The sequence below is a fragment of the Trichomycterus rosablanca genome, chromosome 7 (genome assembly GCF_030014385.1).
Source record: "Trichomycterus rosablanca isolate fTriRos1 chromosome 7, fTriRos1.hap1, whole genome shotgun sequence".
Lineage (NCBI taxonomy): Eukaryota > Metazoa > Chordata > Actinopteri > Siluriformes > Trichomycteridae > Trichomycterus > Trichomycterus rosablanca.
Genome location: NC_085994.1, coordinates 34,854,916 through 34,867,943, shown reverse-complemented (window position 1 = coordinate 34,867,943; position 13,028 = coordinate 34,854,916). Strand labels below are relative to the sequence as shown.

Sequence of the window (13,028 nt, the reverse complement as noted above, 5' to 3'; positions counted from 1 at the left end):
TGTGGGATAAAGGTCAACGAACTGAAAATAAGTCTGAATCTGATCAGAAGGACAATATGAACTTGTCTAACACATCCACACAACACTAAGGCAGCATGTCTGCAAAGGTTTATTTATTTTGGAATTAATGGCTGAGCTTACAGGTCACAAAAACCTCTTTTTGGTTTTACAGGGAAGGAATGCTACACAAGGACCCGATTCAGATCCAGCGCCCCGCATTCAGAGGTCATCAAGGGATCTCCAAGTCTGCATGTCTTGATTCACTATTCGGAGTTCACAGTGTTTGAATTTGGCAGTTTGTAGTAGTTGGTAAAACAGTAATTGGAGCAAATGGGAAAAAAAAGAGTGAACTCCTGTTTTTAATTCATGGTCTGGTACAGATTAACAGTGTTAATTCTTTAACGTGTACACTTATCAGGACCATATCAGGCTGCCAGACGGTTGATGGTGATGAGATTAATAAAAAAAACACTATAAGGACACTTGTCTGTTACATAAAAGTTACACTGTGTCGCATTATTATGACCAACAGTTAACATTTAGAGTAACAGCCATGACGATCAAGGTGGTCCCACAGATGCTCAATTGGTTCAAGTCTAAAGAATTAGGGGGCCAGACACGAAAATCCGTTCAATGAAGCAGAAAACGTAATTAATCCGAGAAGGCAACCCTTTGCCAATCATCTGAGGTCCAATTCCGATACTGCAGTAAAGATGTAAGCCTTTTCTGAAGGTGCAGTGACCATCCGTCTGCTTCGGAGCCTCATACACACTAGGGTTCGCTGAACTGTTTTTTAGGCACACGTCTGGTAGCCTCCTGGTTCATTTTGGCAGTGAGCTGCTCCACTGCAGTGTGTCAGTCTGCCCTTGTGCACCTTCGTAGCTGACGTTCAACTCACAAGGCACATGGTGCTCCGCAGTTTTGATGTCGCTTATTCGCAATGGTGCCATTACTCCACTTATCATCCCTTTTTACCCATGACAGCAATGAGTGATGTGTGCAGACAGCCTATTGCACACCTTATAAACCCACCAAGCCAGCTCACGAAATGTGACTTCCTTCATAAACTACACGCTGCCGCCATCAAAATTAGGCAGTGGTCATAATAATATGACTCATTGTGCATTTGATGCAACATGCATTAAAAGTATTTTTCTCTTATATTAAAATGAAAAAGTGGTTGAATACTAGTTTCCATTTACTGTACTTGATAGTTTTGTTAACCTAGACACAATAATATAAAAAAAAGAGCCAGCACCTGAAATGATTAGTCAAGCAGACAGACTGGTGGTGGTGTGATTACTTTACAATAACTTCATAACCCCAATCTGCTCAGAGTTAATGCTCTGCTCATTATCTTTATAAACGTTCAACCTCTGACTTCTAACCTTTAGCCCTCCTGCCATACAGGACAGCAGATGGACTGACACTAAAGTAGAACTGTTCGGGGAACAGCAGGGAAGCTCCAGAAGGAAAAGCAGCCATAAATTCAAACCCTTCTCCACAGCACTGGAACTGCTGTGCTTAAAACCCTGCTTGGTGATTTAGACCCATATGACATGGTAACTCTCACCATGTGGTTGAAAAATCACACAAATACAGGTCAGGTTAAAAGAGTCAGTGCAGTTTTTCTGGATTAGTAGCATGTGATGAACCAAACACAGACGTGAACTACAGTCGAGTGGAACAATCCATACATCAAAGCTAAAAATATGCCATATCTATATATCTGTTGATTAGAGATTTTTACTAAATTGATAAAATAAGTCTAACAAATAAGGGGATGGGAACAAAGACTCAAATGTACATGTCATACTGTAACAACTCTAGTGTGCATGTAAATGGCATCAGTAATGAAGTGCATCAGAGCGTGTAAATGCTTTACAAATCACAGCATGCCATTCAGTCTTCCCATCATTCCTCTCACCAACACGCAAGCCTTCAAAGAGTGTGAGAATAGAAGTATGATGGAGCAGGAATTATGGAGTGTAAAAAACAACAACACATGCTCCGCATTGAAACTTCAAAGCAACAGCTGCCTCCATGGATGGCGTCCACTGTTGCTCTGTTTTATAGAACTGACCGATCATTCGCCGCTAACCCAAATCATTACAAATGCAGCTCCTGAAACAATCCAGCTGAGCAACACAAAAAAAACTACTATTTCTGTACTATTTCGTAACCGCCATTTATCAATCATTGTAAATATAACTTGTCAACTGATGTTCACTCAACTCCATAACAAAAGCCTGTAACTTTTATAGTGGGTATTTATAGGGTTGCCCCCAACGTCTGACAAAAAACTAGAACATTGTCATACTGATGACTGATGGACCACTTTTGTGGTTTTGCCCTCGTGTTTAATCTAAATCTTACCTGAGCATATGGAACAGGTAGCTAAAAGTAACATTGTGCCATTACATTAAGCCACATAGTGTGTTACTTAAAATACACATCAATGCCTTTGGGTTTATACATTGAGAGTCAAAAAAGTCCACTGTACCTATGACAATAACTTTGACAAACATTAATCAATTGTCAAAATTCTTGCAATGTTGCAGCACCAGATTTCGATGAATAACTCGGATGATTGACTGACAATTGGCTGAGTCCAGTTTCCCTAGAAATTTTCCATGTAGACCAATAGGTATGAGGTTTGTCCTCTTGGCTAAATACCAGTTCTTATACTAGTGCTATGTCATCATGGGTACACAGGCCGTAGTGTCATCTGCTGCTGTTATAAAAGTGTCAAAGGACTGCAGCGGCCAGTAGGTCTTTAATTGTTCTAGTCCCCAGACACAAAAACAAATGCTGACTTATTGCTGTGTGTGTTTAGTGTTTAGTCTTCTCATTCAAGCACCATAAAGCATGCAGCCGTACTGCATAGCTCAGAGATGCCATACACAGGGTGGAACAGACATGCCATAGACTCACCAAATAAGGGTGTGAGGTGCCTGAATTATGTACAAGAAAATAGTCACAGTCATGGACAATTTTGTATCTCCAATTTACCTCACTTGCACGTCTTTGGACTGTGGGAGGAAACCAGAGCTCCCGGAGGAAACCTGAACCGCTCCCCCTGGGGATCAAACCCAGGACCTTCTTGCTATGAGGCGACAGTGCTACCCACTGTAGTGTCGTCTGCTGCTAAGTGGAAACACAAATGGTTGTCAAGGTAACCTTATTGTGTCCAGCAGTAGAAGAATTTTGTTATGGGTAAAGGTACAAAGGTTCCTTTTTGACTCATAGTTTATAATCAGGTTTAAGAGGGCAGCACTGGCAAAGCTACAACGTAGGCAAGGAGACACAAATACTGCACCACTCTGCAATTGTCCACACTGTTGTTTCAGGACTGAAGTGAGACATGAGGTCAGCAGGGAAAAATTCAGTAGCAGGCACTTGCACACAGACAGGGAGTTTACAGTGTGCCCCCTCCCCAATCCTTCAGCTAACAATACTGCACATACATCATGCATGAATGTTATTGCACAGGTACATTAGGAATGTGCAAGAAAGGGCGAATATATCCGAGCACAATGTCTCAGCTGAATAGCAACAGGAAGGCCAGTGTGTACCACATGTAAAAAAGGAAACCAGGCAAACTGAGGGACGGCTCTATAAAAGTGTCAAAGGACTGCAGAGGCCGGTAGGTCTTTAATTGTTCTTGTTCCTAGGCGGGGTAACTACGGACGGGGGTCCCCAGACACAAAAACAAATGCTGATTTATTGCTGTGTGTGTTTAGTGATTAGTCTCATTCAAGCACCATAAAGCATGCAGCCATACTGCATGGTTCAGAGATGCCAAACACAGGGTGGAACAGACATGCCATAGGCTCACCAAATAAGGGTGTGATGTCTAAATCATCAAGTACATTTAAGGACAAAAATGCACTTTCAATAAGAAGTAGTGGCATGCCAACTGTTTAAATTGCACATGCCTGGCATATTTTAAATTTTATTCAATCTTTAATAGGGACGGGCAAGTTCCATTTATTCATTCAATTATTCTCACTAACTGCTACATCCTGATGTTGTAAATGCTGGATGCAATGCAGGAACACACCCTGCACAGGTCATCAATCTAATATGACATGAATCTGGAAGTACCTGGGAGAACACAGAAACTCCCTACAGATGCAAGGACAGAACCACAATTACACTGATGCAAATATATACTGATCAGCCATAACATTAAAACCACCTCCTTGTTTCTACACTCACTGTCCATTTTATCAGCTTCACTTACCATATAGAAGCACTTTGTAGTTCTACAATTACTGACTGTAGTCCATCTGTTTCTCTGCATGCTTTGTTAGCCCCCTTTCATGCTGTTCTTTAATGGTCAGGACCCCCCACAGGACCACCACAGAGCCGGTATTATTTAAGTGGTGGATCATTCTCAGCACTGCAGTGACACTGACATGGTGGTGGTGTGTTAGTGTGTGTTGTGCTCCAGCAGTGCTGCTCTGTCTTTTCCACTGATACCAGCACCACACACTAACACACCACCACTATGTCAGTGTCACTGCAGTGCTGAGAATGACCCACCACCCGAATAATACCTACTCTGTGGTGGTCCTGTGGGGGTCCTGACCATTGAAGAACAGCATGAAAGGGGGCTAACAAAGCATGCAGAGAAACAGATGGACTACAGTCAGTAATTGTAGAACTACAAAGTGCTTCTATATGGTAAGTGGAGCTGATAAAACGGACAGTGGGTGTAGAAACAAGGAGGTGGTTTTAATGTTATGGCTGATCGGTGTATAATATAATATAACAAATATTTTATAATATAATATAGGATTATTATATTATTAATAGGGTTATTATATTATTATTATTATTAATAGGTGAGGGGCAACAGACTAGCTAATAGCATCCTTTCAAAATACAAAACATCTGAGTTCTATATCAACAAGTCTTTATATTTTAATAAATAACAGTGAACTGTAGTAATGGCAGTAAAGTGACCCAGTGATCAAAACCAAGTATGTAGATAATAAGGGAGGCAGAGAAAAAAAGAGACAGATACCAGTGTAGCAGACTCTCTGGAGGAGTATCATAAGTATTATGTATCTGAAGGGCCAGCCGGTCAATCACGGAATGAAAGAATGAAGATGTTCTGAACCTCAAGCTGAGTCAGACACCAGGGATTATGTAATGTTGATTTAGATGGGCATGACCTGGCAGGTGTGACAGCTATTCACAAATCACTACAGTTATTCTTTCTATTTTAAATAAAAAACACACACACATCTGCTGTTTGGGAACATTCCTCCACTCTTATGCTCCTGCACGCGTTAGTAATGTTTACTCAAGCGAAAAATATTTTATCTATTTTTCAATCCATAAAAAAAAAATTGGTGCATTTATTAAATATGAGTTTGTATCGTACCTCTCTACGAGAAGCTCCAGCTGTGTTTTGGAGTTTTTGATTTTGTTCTGTGCCTCTACGTTCAGCATGTCGCTTGTGTTGTCCCCATTTATTTCTAGAATGACGTCTCCAGGTTGCAGATGGGCTTTTTCGGCTTTACTGCCAGCATTTACCTGCACACACACAAAAAAACGACCAATCAGAACACAAGTCAGGAAACATCACTGCAATGAAAAACAAGGAAAGAAATTCCATTCTCTTCACACTGTGTAATGTAATTTAAAATTAACGCTGATTTACTTTCCATCATCGATCATATTATTATTACATATATATTTTTTTATATATATATTTTATTTATGCATTTTCTCCCCTTTTTTCTCCCTTTCAGCGCATCCAATTGCCCGATTGCGTCATGCTTCCTCTTCACCAATGCCGATCCCTGCTCTGATTGAGGAGAACGAAGCTAACCCACGCCCCCTCCGACACGTGGGCAGCATGCTGTATGCATCTCATCACCTGCACTTTGACGAGTGACGAAGAGACACACCCTGACAGAACTCTTTTCCCATCTCTGTGCAGGCGCCATCAATCAGCCAGCAGAGGTCGTAATTGCACCAGTCATGAGAGAGAGAGAGAGAGAGAGAGAGAGAGACCACCGGCTTAGTCTCGCCCATATCTGAACAACAGGCCAATCATTGTTCATGTGGCCGCTCAGCCTAACCGGCAGGCAGAGCTGACATTCGATACGATGTATTCGAGATCCCAGCTCTGGTTCCAGCGTGTGTTTTTACCGCTGCGCCACCCGAGCGGCCTATTATTACATATATTAATTGGTTGAACAATCATTGGTTCTGGCTAGTCCACCTGAAGGTACTGTGCCGCAGTGACCAACACCACCTAACAAAAAAGTTCTGGTAGCAAATCTCATCATGTGACTGGTGCTTGTCTCCACCAGTGGAAGAATAGCAGATGATGCTAAAAGCCTGTTCTGTTCTTCAATCACAAAAAGTGACTTGCATATTGCTTTTAATCGATAAGCTAACAGCACCCTATTAAAATACATATCATCACTGAGTTCTATATTAACAAGTCTTTATACTTTTATAAATAACAGTGTAACGTAGCACACATGGTAGAAATGTAGGACAATATGATGAACATGGAGACCAAAACTAAATTTAATGCGCAGTATGTAGCGAGCAGTTCATTACAAAGGCTAACTAGCATGCTACCCATAATTAATAAAGAGGCAGTCAGAATATTTAACCCCTTAATCTTGTCTTGTAATGGACAGTGTGACATGTTTACATGAAGATGATAGTGGTGCAGTGACCAAAACTCCTAACGGGCTGAAAAAACCTTATCACGTAACTGGTGCTGGTCTAAAATCCACCAATAGAAGAATAGCAGATGATGCTAAACCAATCAAACGTGCACCGTAATGTATAGTAACTGTTATAACTCTGTTATATACAATATCTTTGTTTGAATAAGTGTATCATGGCAAATTATGATCCTATAAGACCACTGAAATGAAAACAATCAAAATTGGATTGACTTAACATTTCTCATTCTAGTTACGTAATAGGCAGACCAAAAAGAGCCTTAATCCTAACTATTCACAAAAACAACCATGGCTGGCATGATCAGCAGCTATAGTTTACCTTCCAACCACCAATGCCAAAATTGTACACCAAAAAGCTTTAATTATGCACCAGAATTAAATGGCTTTTGGCCACCTCTGCTCATCTTGTATTGATCAGATGTTTTTGGACACTTTGCAAACTGTTTCTAAAGAAGTTCTCATTCGTTCCTAATAATTTCTGTAAAAAAACAGATTAAATACACACTGCACATTGACGTGGCTTTAGTATGAGATTGACTATAATTGTTTGTTTGTTTGTGATCGTCATCAAGCTTTAAGATTAGTCATTGCATGTATGGTGTAGATCATTAAATGTGTTTTCAGTCCTGTTTGAGTAAGGTATTTGGCATTTTCAGCAGGCATTGGGTTCATGCACATTTAGGGCATTCGGTTAGTATGTGTTTGATGGTCAGAGTAGGGTGGCATGACTTGCATGTTGGTAGAGGGTCCCCTTTCAGTAAGTATGAGTGGGTGATTTTGTAGTGGCCAATGTTTTAAAAAGTATCTGCAATTGTGTACACTGGGCTATACAAAAAAGCCTTTCCAATAAAACATATGCTGGATTCTGCCTTGTATGTGTTTTCTGAACACCAGGGCGGTCCAGCAAGCAAACAATAACAAGCCATTACCAAACCAAAATGCTCAAGATCTGAACTACCATATCAGAAAGATGCTAAATGTCGACATGCACAAACAGCCACACAAAACCAATACCAGACATTAGTGACGTCTTTTAAACCATCTTGACAAGAGCGCCAGTCAGACTCCAATCAAGCTGCAGTCAACAAGCCTCAACACCGTTAGAAAGAGAGAAAACTGCTCACACTGAGGGCACCCAAACACTCATTCACCAAAAATGCTTCAAATACCAAGCCAAGTTGTTTTTCTTCTTGTGGATTAAACGCAGGGGGGTAGAGGTGCCCCTGTCTGTGGGTGCACACAAGTGCCAATTAGGCATCACCACAGAGACCTACAATAGACTGTGTCTTGTCCTATCAGACCACGTCTCGTTTCACACGGACTGAGGATGTGCCCTCTCAGTACATGAGGAATGAGACACAAGCACACAATGATGATTTTATTTTTCATATACACTGATCAGCTAGAACATTAAAAGCACCTCCTTGTTTCTACAATCACTGTCCATTTTATCAGCTCCAGTTATCATATAGAAGCACTTTGTAGTTCTACCATTATTGACTGTAGTCCATCTATTTCTTTACATACCTTTTTAACCTGCTTTCACCCTGTTCTTCAATGGTCAGGACCCCCACAGGACCAGCACAGAGCAGGTATTATTTGGGTGGTGGATCATTCTTAGCACTGCAGTGACACTGACATGGTGGTGGTGTGTTAGTGTGTGTTGTGCTGGTATGAGTGGATCAGACACAGCAGCGCTGCTGGAGTTTTTAAATACTGTGTCCACTCACTGTCCACTCTATTAGACCTACCTAGTTGGTTCACCTTGTAGATGTAAAGTCAGAGACGCTGTTTGAGTTGGTCATCTTCAAGACCTTCATCAGGGGTCACAGGACGCTGACCCTGGGGCGATGTTGGCTGGATATTTTTGGTTGGTGGACTATTCTCAGTCCAGCAGGGAGAGTGAGATGTTTAAAAACTCCATCAGCGCTGCTGTGTCTTATCCACTCATACCAGCACAACACACACTAACACACCACCGCCACTGTCAGTGTCACTGCAGTGCTGAGAATGATCCACCACCTAAATAATACCTGCTCTGTAGAGGTCCTGGAAGAGTCCTGACCATTGAAGAACAGCATGAAAGGGGGCTAACAAAGCATGCAGAGAAACAGATGGACTACAGTCAGTAATTGTAGAACTACAAAGTGTTTCTATATGATAAGTGAAGCCGATAAAATAGACAGTAAGTGTAGAAACAAGGAGGTGGTTTTAATGTTATGGCTGATCAGTGTATGTCTTAGACTTTGCACTTTTCACAAATGTGTTGTGTTACTACTGAAGCTCAATGTAAAATGTTTCCCTCAACAATATAAATTCAGGAAGGACGATTTCAATTTCACACCATTGTACTATTTCCAAGGCAGTGACGCAGCTCCTCTTCGCCCCTCCGGATTTTATCGTGACACCAGGCTGCAGAAGCATGCTGATACTGGCCTGCTGGAATCAACAAAGAATGTCATTGGTGGTTATGAGAAATGTGAGTGTTTGAAGTTAATGTGAATAGTGAATTAGAAGTGGTGGCAGCCAATGTTGTAAAAGCTATTTTTGCCCTGTGATTGCTGGAAATGTTTGCAGAACTAGTGAACAGAAAACAATGTCCTTTACACAATTTTTTCCCCTGTAATCTAGCAGCCAAGACGTGTTTGTTCAGTTTTGCACTGGCGCTAGGAAAATATTGCCATCATGCAATGGAGATGTCATTACTTCTATACAACATCAATACAACTGGAAAAAAGTAAAGTTTATTTGTATAGTACTTAGGTTAGACTACTAGGTTTGAGGAGCACAACAACGAGTTGTGGCCTCCAAATTCCCCAGATCTCAATCCAATCAAGCATCTGTGGGATGTGCAAGTCCAATCCATGGAGGTCCTACCTCACAACTTACAGGAGTTAAAGGATCTGCTGCAAACATCTTGGTGCCAGATACCACAGCACACCTTCAGGGGTCTAGTGGAGTCCATGCCTCGACGGGTCAGGGCTGTTTTCGCAGCAAAAGGGGGGCCAACACAATATAGGAAGGTGGTCATAATGTTATGCCTAATACAATGCAATTTTTGTTTGAAAACTGGGGTCAGAGTGCAGGGTCCATTGTACGGCACCCCTGGAGCAGACAGGGTTAAGGGCCTTGCTCAAGGACCCAACAGTGGCTGAATAGCAGAGCATGGATTCAAACCAACAGTCTTCTAATGTATAGCTCAAAGCTCTATCCACTAGGCTACTACTGTCGCCATACTGTATGTCAAGATTCCAAAAGTAAAGTACAATACTACATATAAAAGCTGCAAAAAAAGTATATCAAACCACAAATCATCCCCAGACAGGTGCATCAGACAGAATATCACAACATGACCTTGAACTGTTAAGAGTTGAGTTGTAGGATTAACTGAATGCAGCAGGAATTGCACCATAATGATTTCTAAAAGTACAACCTTGCAGACTATTAAACCAACTATACTGACAGATATGTTAAGCGTTTGTCGTGTCTATGTAGCTCTTTCCATTAAGCTGTTTAATAATTTAATAATTCAGAATTGTAAGACTGTCACCTACACCATCATAGCTACTTGCTAGAGGAACATCATTCTTTTTTAATGTGAAGCATTAATATCTTGGCGGCACGGTGGCTAAGTGGGTAGCACTGTCGCCTCACAGCAAGAAGGTCCTGGGTTCGATCCCCAGGTGGAGCAGTCTGGGTCCTTTCCTTTCATAATCTCCACAGTCCAAAAACATGCAGTCAGGTTAATTGGAGACACTGAATTGCCCTATATGTATGTGAGTGAGTGAGTGAGTGAGTGAGTGAGTGAGTGAGTGAGTGAGTGAGTGAGTGAGTGAGTGAGTGAGTGAGTGTGTGTCTGCCCCGCGATGGACTGCCGCTCTGTATAGGGCGTTACTGTGTGCCTTGCGCCCATTGAAAAGCTGGGATAGGCGCGCCCCCCCCCCCCCCCCCCCCCCCCCCCCCCTTCCCTGATTGGATAAGCAGTTAAGAAAGTGAGTAAGTGAGCACCAATATCTAGAAATAAATAACATAAATAAATAAAATAAATGTTACATTATGCTTAAACACTAAACTGCAGTGTTTTGACTGTAAAAGAACTAAATTTTTGTACAGTAATGCAAAAGCACTTCTTAACCAAGCATAGTTACAATGTTTGCAGTTATGGAATATAATAAACATATGAAAATAAATGTGGTTAAAGATGCCAGTACACTACATCAGCCTCTAACATGCCAGCTTCTAGCTCAGTGCTTCTGTTCCATTAGACATTGTTTCCACAGTGCAGTACAGTACCGTACAGTTAGTGCTGTGGGGTAAACCCAGGATATCCTTAACTTCTAAAACAGAGTCGCCCTTTTCTCATAACACCACTTGTTTATTGAGAGCTCTTGAATCACGTCTTCCCTTGTGCACATTTCACTTTCCTGTCTTTTTTCAACAGACTTCAAAAAAATAGATCTCAGAACAAAACAATAGCTGGACCATTGGAATGACATTTTCCCCTTTCTTTAATCAGATGGCTTCCGTTCTTGCTAACCACTGAATGTCTGGTCGCAGTGGTCAGCGAAACATACTGTAAACGTTGCACAGCATACTTGGGAATGACTGCATACCCAAAATACCATGGCACTGAAACCAATTGGACCAAAAATCAAACTTTCACTGTTACCGTTACCTTATCTGTCTGCCCAACCAATTTCCAGACTCAAAATGCCTCTAATTGCAAAACAGTTCCTGCTTAAACAAGCAATAAAATTAGTTACTGTAATACAACAAGGCAGCAAAATGCCAGTGTAAATAATCAGATCATTGTTCCTGCCCAGGAACTTGCTGTAACTACTTGGTCCAAATGTATTTACCAAAATGTCACTTAAACCATTCGGCAATGAAATGCCACTGTGACTAATGGTGTGTAAGTGATGGCCAAAATGCCACTATACCAACTAGGATGAATACTCATGGAAAAGGCCACTATGGCCTGAATGGGCTGAATGGCTGTCTAATCAAAGTGTAGTAGAATTTTGTTCTGATGGTGTTCATTCTTTGGCATAAATAGAGGATAGAGGCCAAAGTTTTTAATACACCGAGTGGGCAAGTGGGGGCCTGGTCTCCTTTTAGTAGATAGGCATGGGTGAATCTGGCGTGTCCTATGCAGCATCCCATGTAGATAAGTTGTTCCCATTGTTTTTTGTGGTATTGAGGTCTATTTGTATTTATGGTAGGGTGGATCCCGTAGAGTTTGTTTGTTGTGAAAAAGTTTCCCCTTCTTTTGCCAAGCCGCTGTGGTGTATGCTTTAATAATTGGTCTGAGATCGGATGGCGGGTAAGGGCATTTTTGGATCGAGGATCCTTGCAAAATTTAATATCAACACAACATGGTCAACGAAACCATTTTAATTTGTTAGTATAACCATAAAGGTTTGCTTTCCCATCCAAAAATGCCACCATTACCAACAAACCCAACTTTTCTGATCGAAATGTCACCATCACCAACTGGAACTCATTTGCCACTTAAAATGGCACTAGAATTAATCCATATGCATACACTTTTCACCCTAAATGCAACTGTAACAAGACAGCACAGTTCCTGCCCAAAGTGGACCACAGCTCCTGCTCAGAAAGCTTTTGTAACTACTCAGACCAAAGTTCTTTCCCAAAAAGCCACAGCAAACAATCTGAGTGCAGTTCTTTCCCCAATATAGAACTGATTGAACAGAAGTGCATTTGCTTTACCACTGTAACAAATCAGACCACCACTACAACCTAAAATGCCAAGCTAAAGAATCAGACAAATTAAGTCTAAACTATAACCAATATAACCACCTTTCCTACATAACATTCAATCGTGTGCAACTTTGTATGTTTTAAATATAAACTGTTTTTATTTCTTGGTCAGTGTGACCACACAGTTCAAATTAAAAATGCCACTGTGACCAATCAGAGTGTAGTTACACCCAAAGTGCTTGGATAACCAATAGGACTGTACAGGCACTTATTCATGCCAATTTTGTTGATCTGAACTAGACGCTGCAACACCAAATACATTTTACATTGATTCACACGTTACATTGATGTCTTACCTTTGAGACTGTTAAGGCCTTTTTGAAGTCACGTCCACCAGATATTCTGAAGCCCCAGGGGGACGGGCCAGTCAGGGTTACTGAAAAAGCCATGATGTGACCAAAGGCCGCAGTTCAACACCTTTAGTAGCCCTGTAACAGGACAAAATACACATTTACAGCATTTAGCAGATGCTTTTATCCAAAGCAACTTACAGTTGTAACAGTATACAGTCTAAGCAATTGA

The 13,028-nt window shown here is 41.2% G+C and overlaps 1 protein-coding gene across 1 annotated transcript in view; it reads right to left on the bottom strand.

Annotated features, from left to right (window-relative positions):
- pdlim2 (PDZ and LIM domain 2 (mystique)) overlaps positions 1 to 13,028 on the bottom strand; it is a 75,497-nt gene that overhangs the window by 41,042 nt on the left and 21,427 nt on the right. The window contains exons 2-3 of the mRNA XM_062999302.1: positions 12,803 to 12,934; positions 5,396 to 5,547 (exon numbers count right to left, since the gene is read on the bottom strand). Of these exons, the coding sequence (XP_062855372.1) occupies positions 5,396 to 5,547; positions 12,803 to 12,895 (245 nt within the window). The 5' untranslated portion in view covers positions 12,896 to 12,934. The remainder of the gene's footprint in view (positions 1 to 5,395; positions 5,548 to 12,802; positions 12,935 to 13,028) is intronic.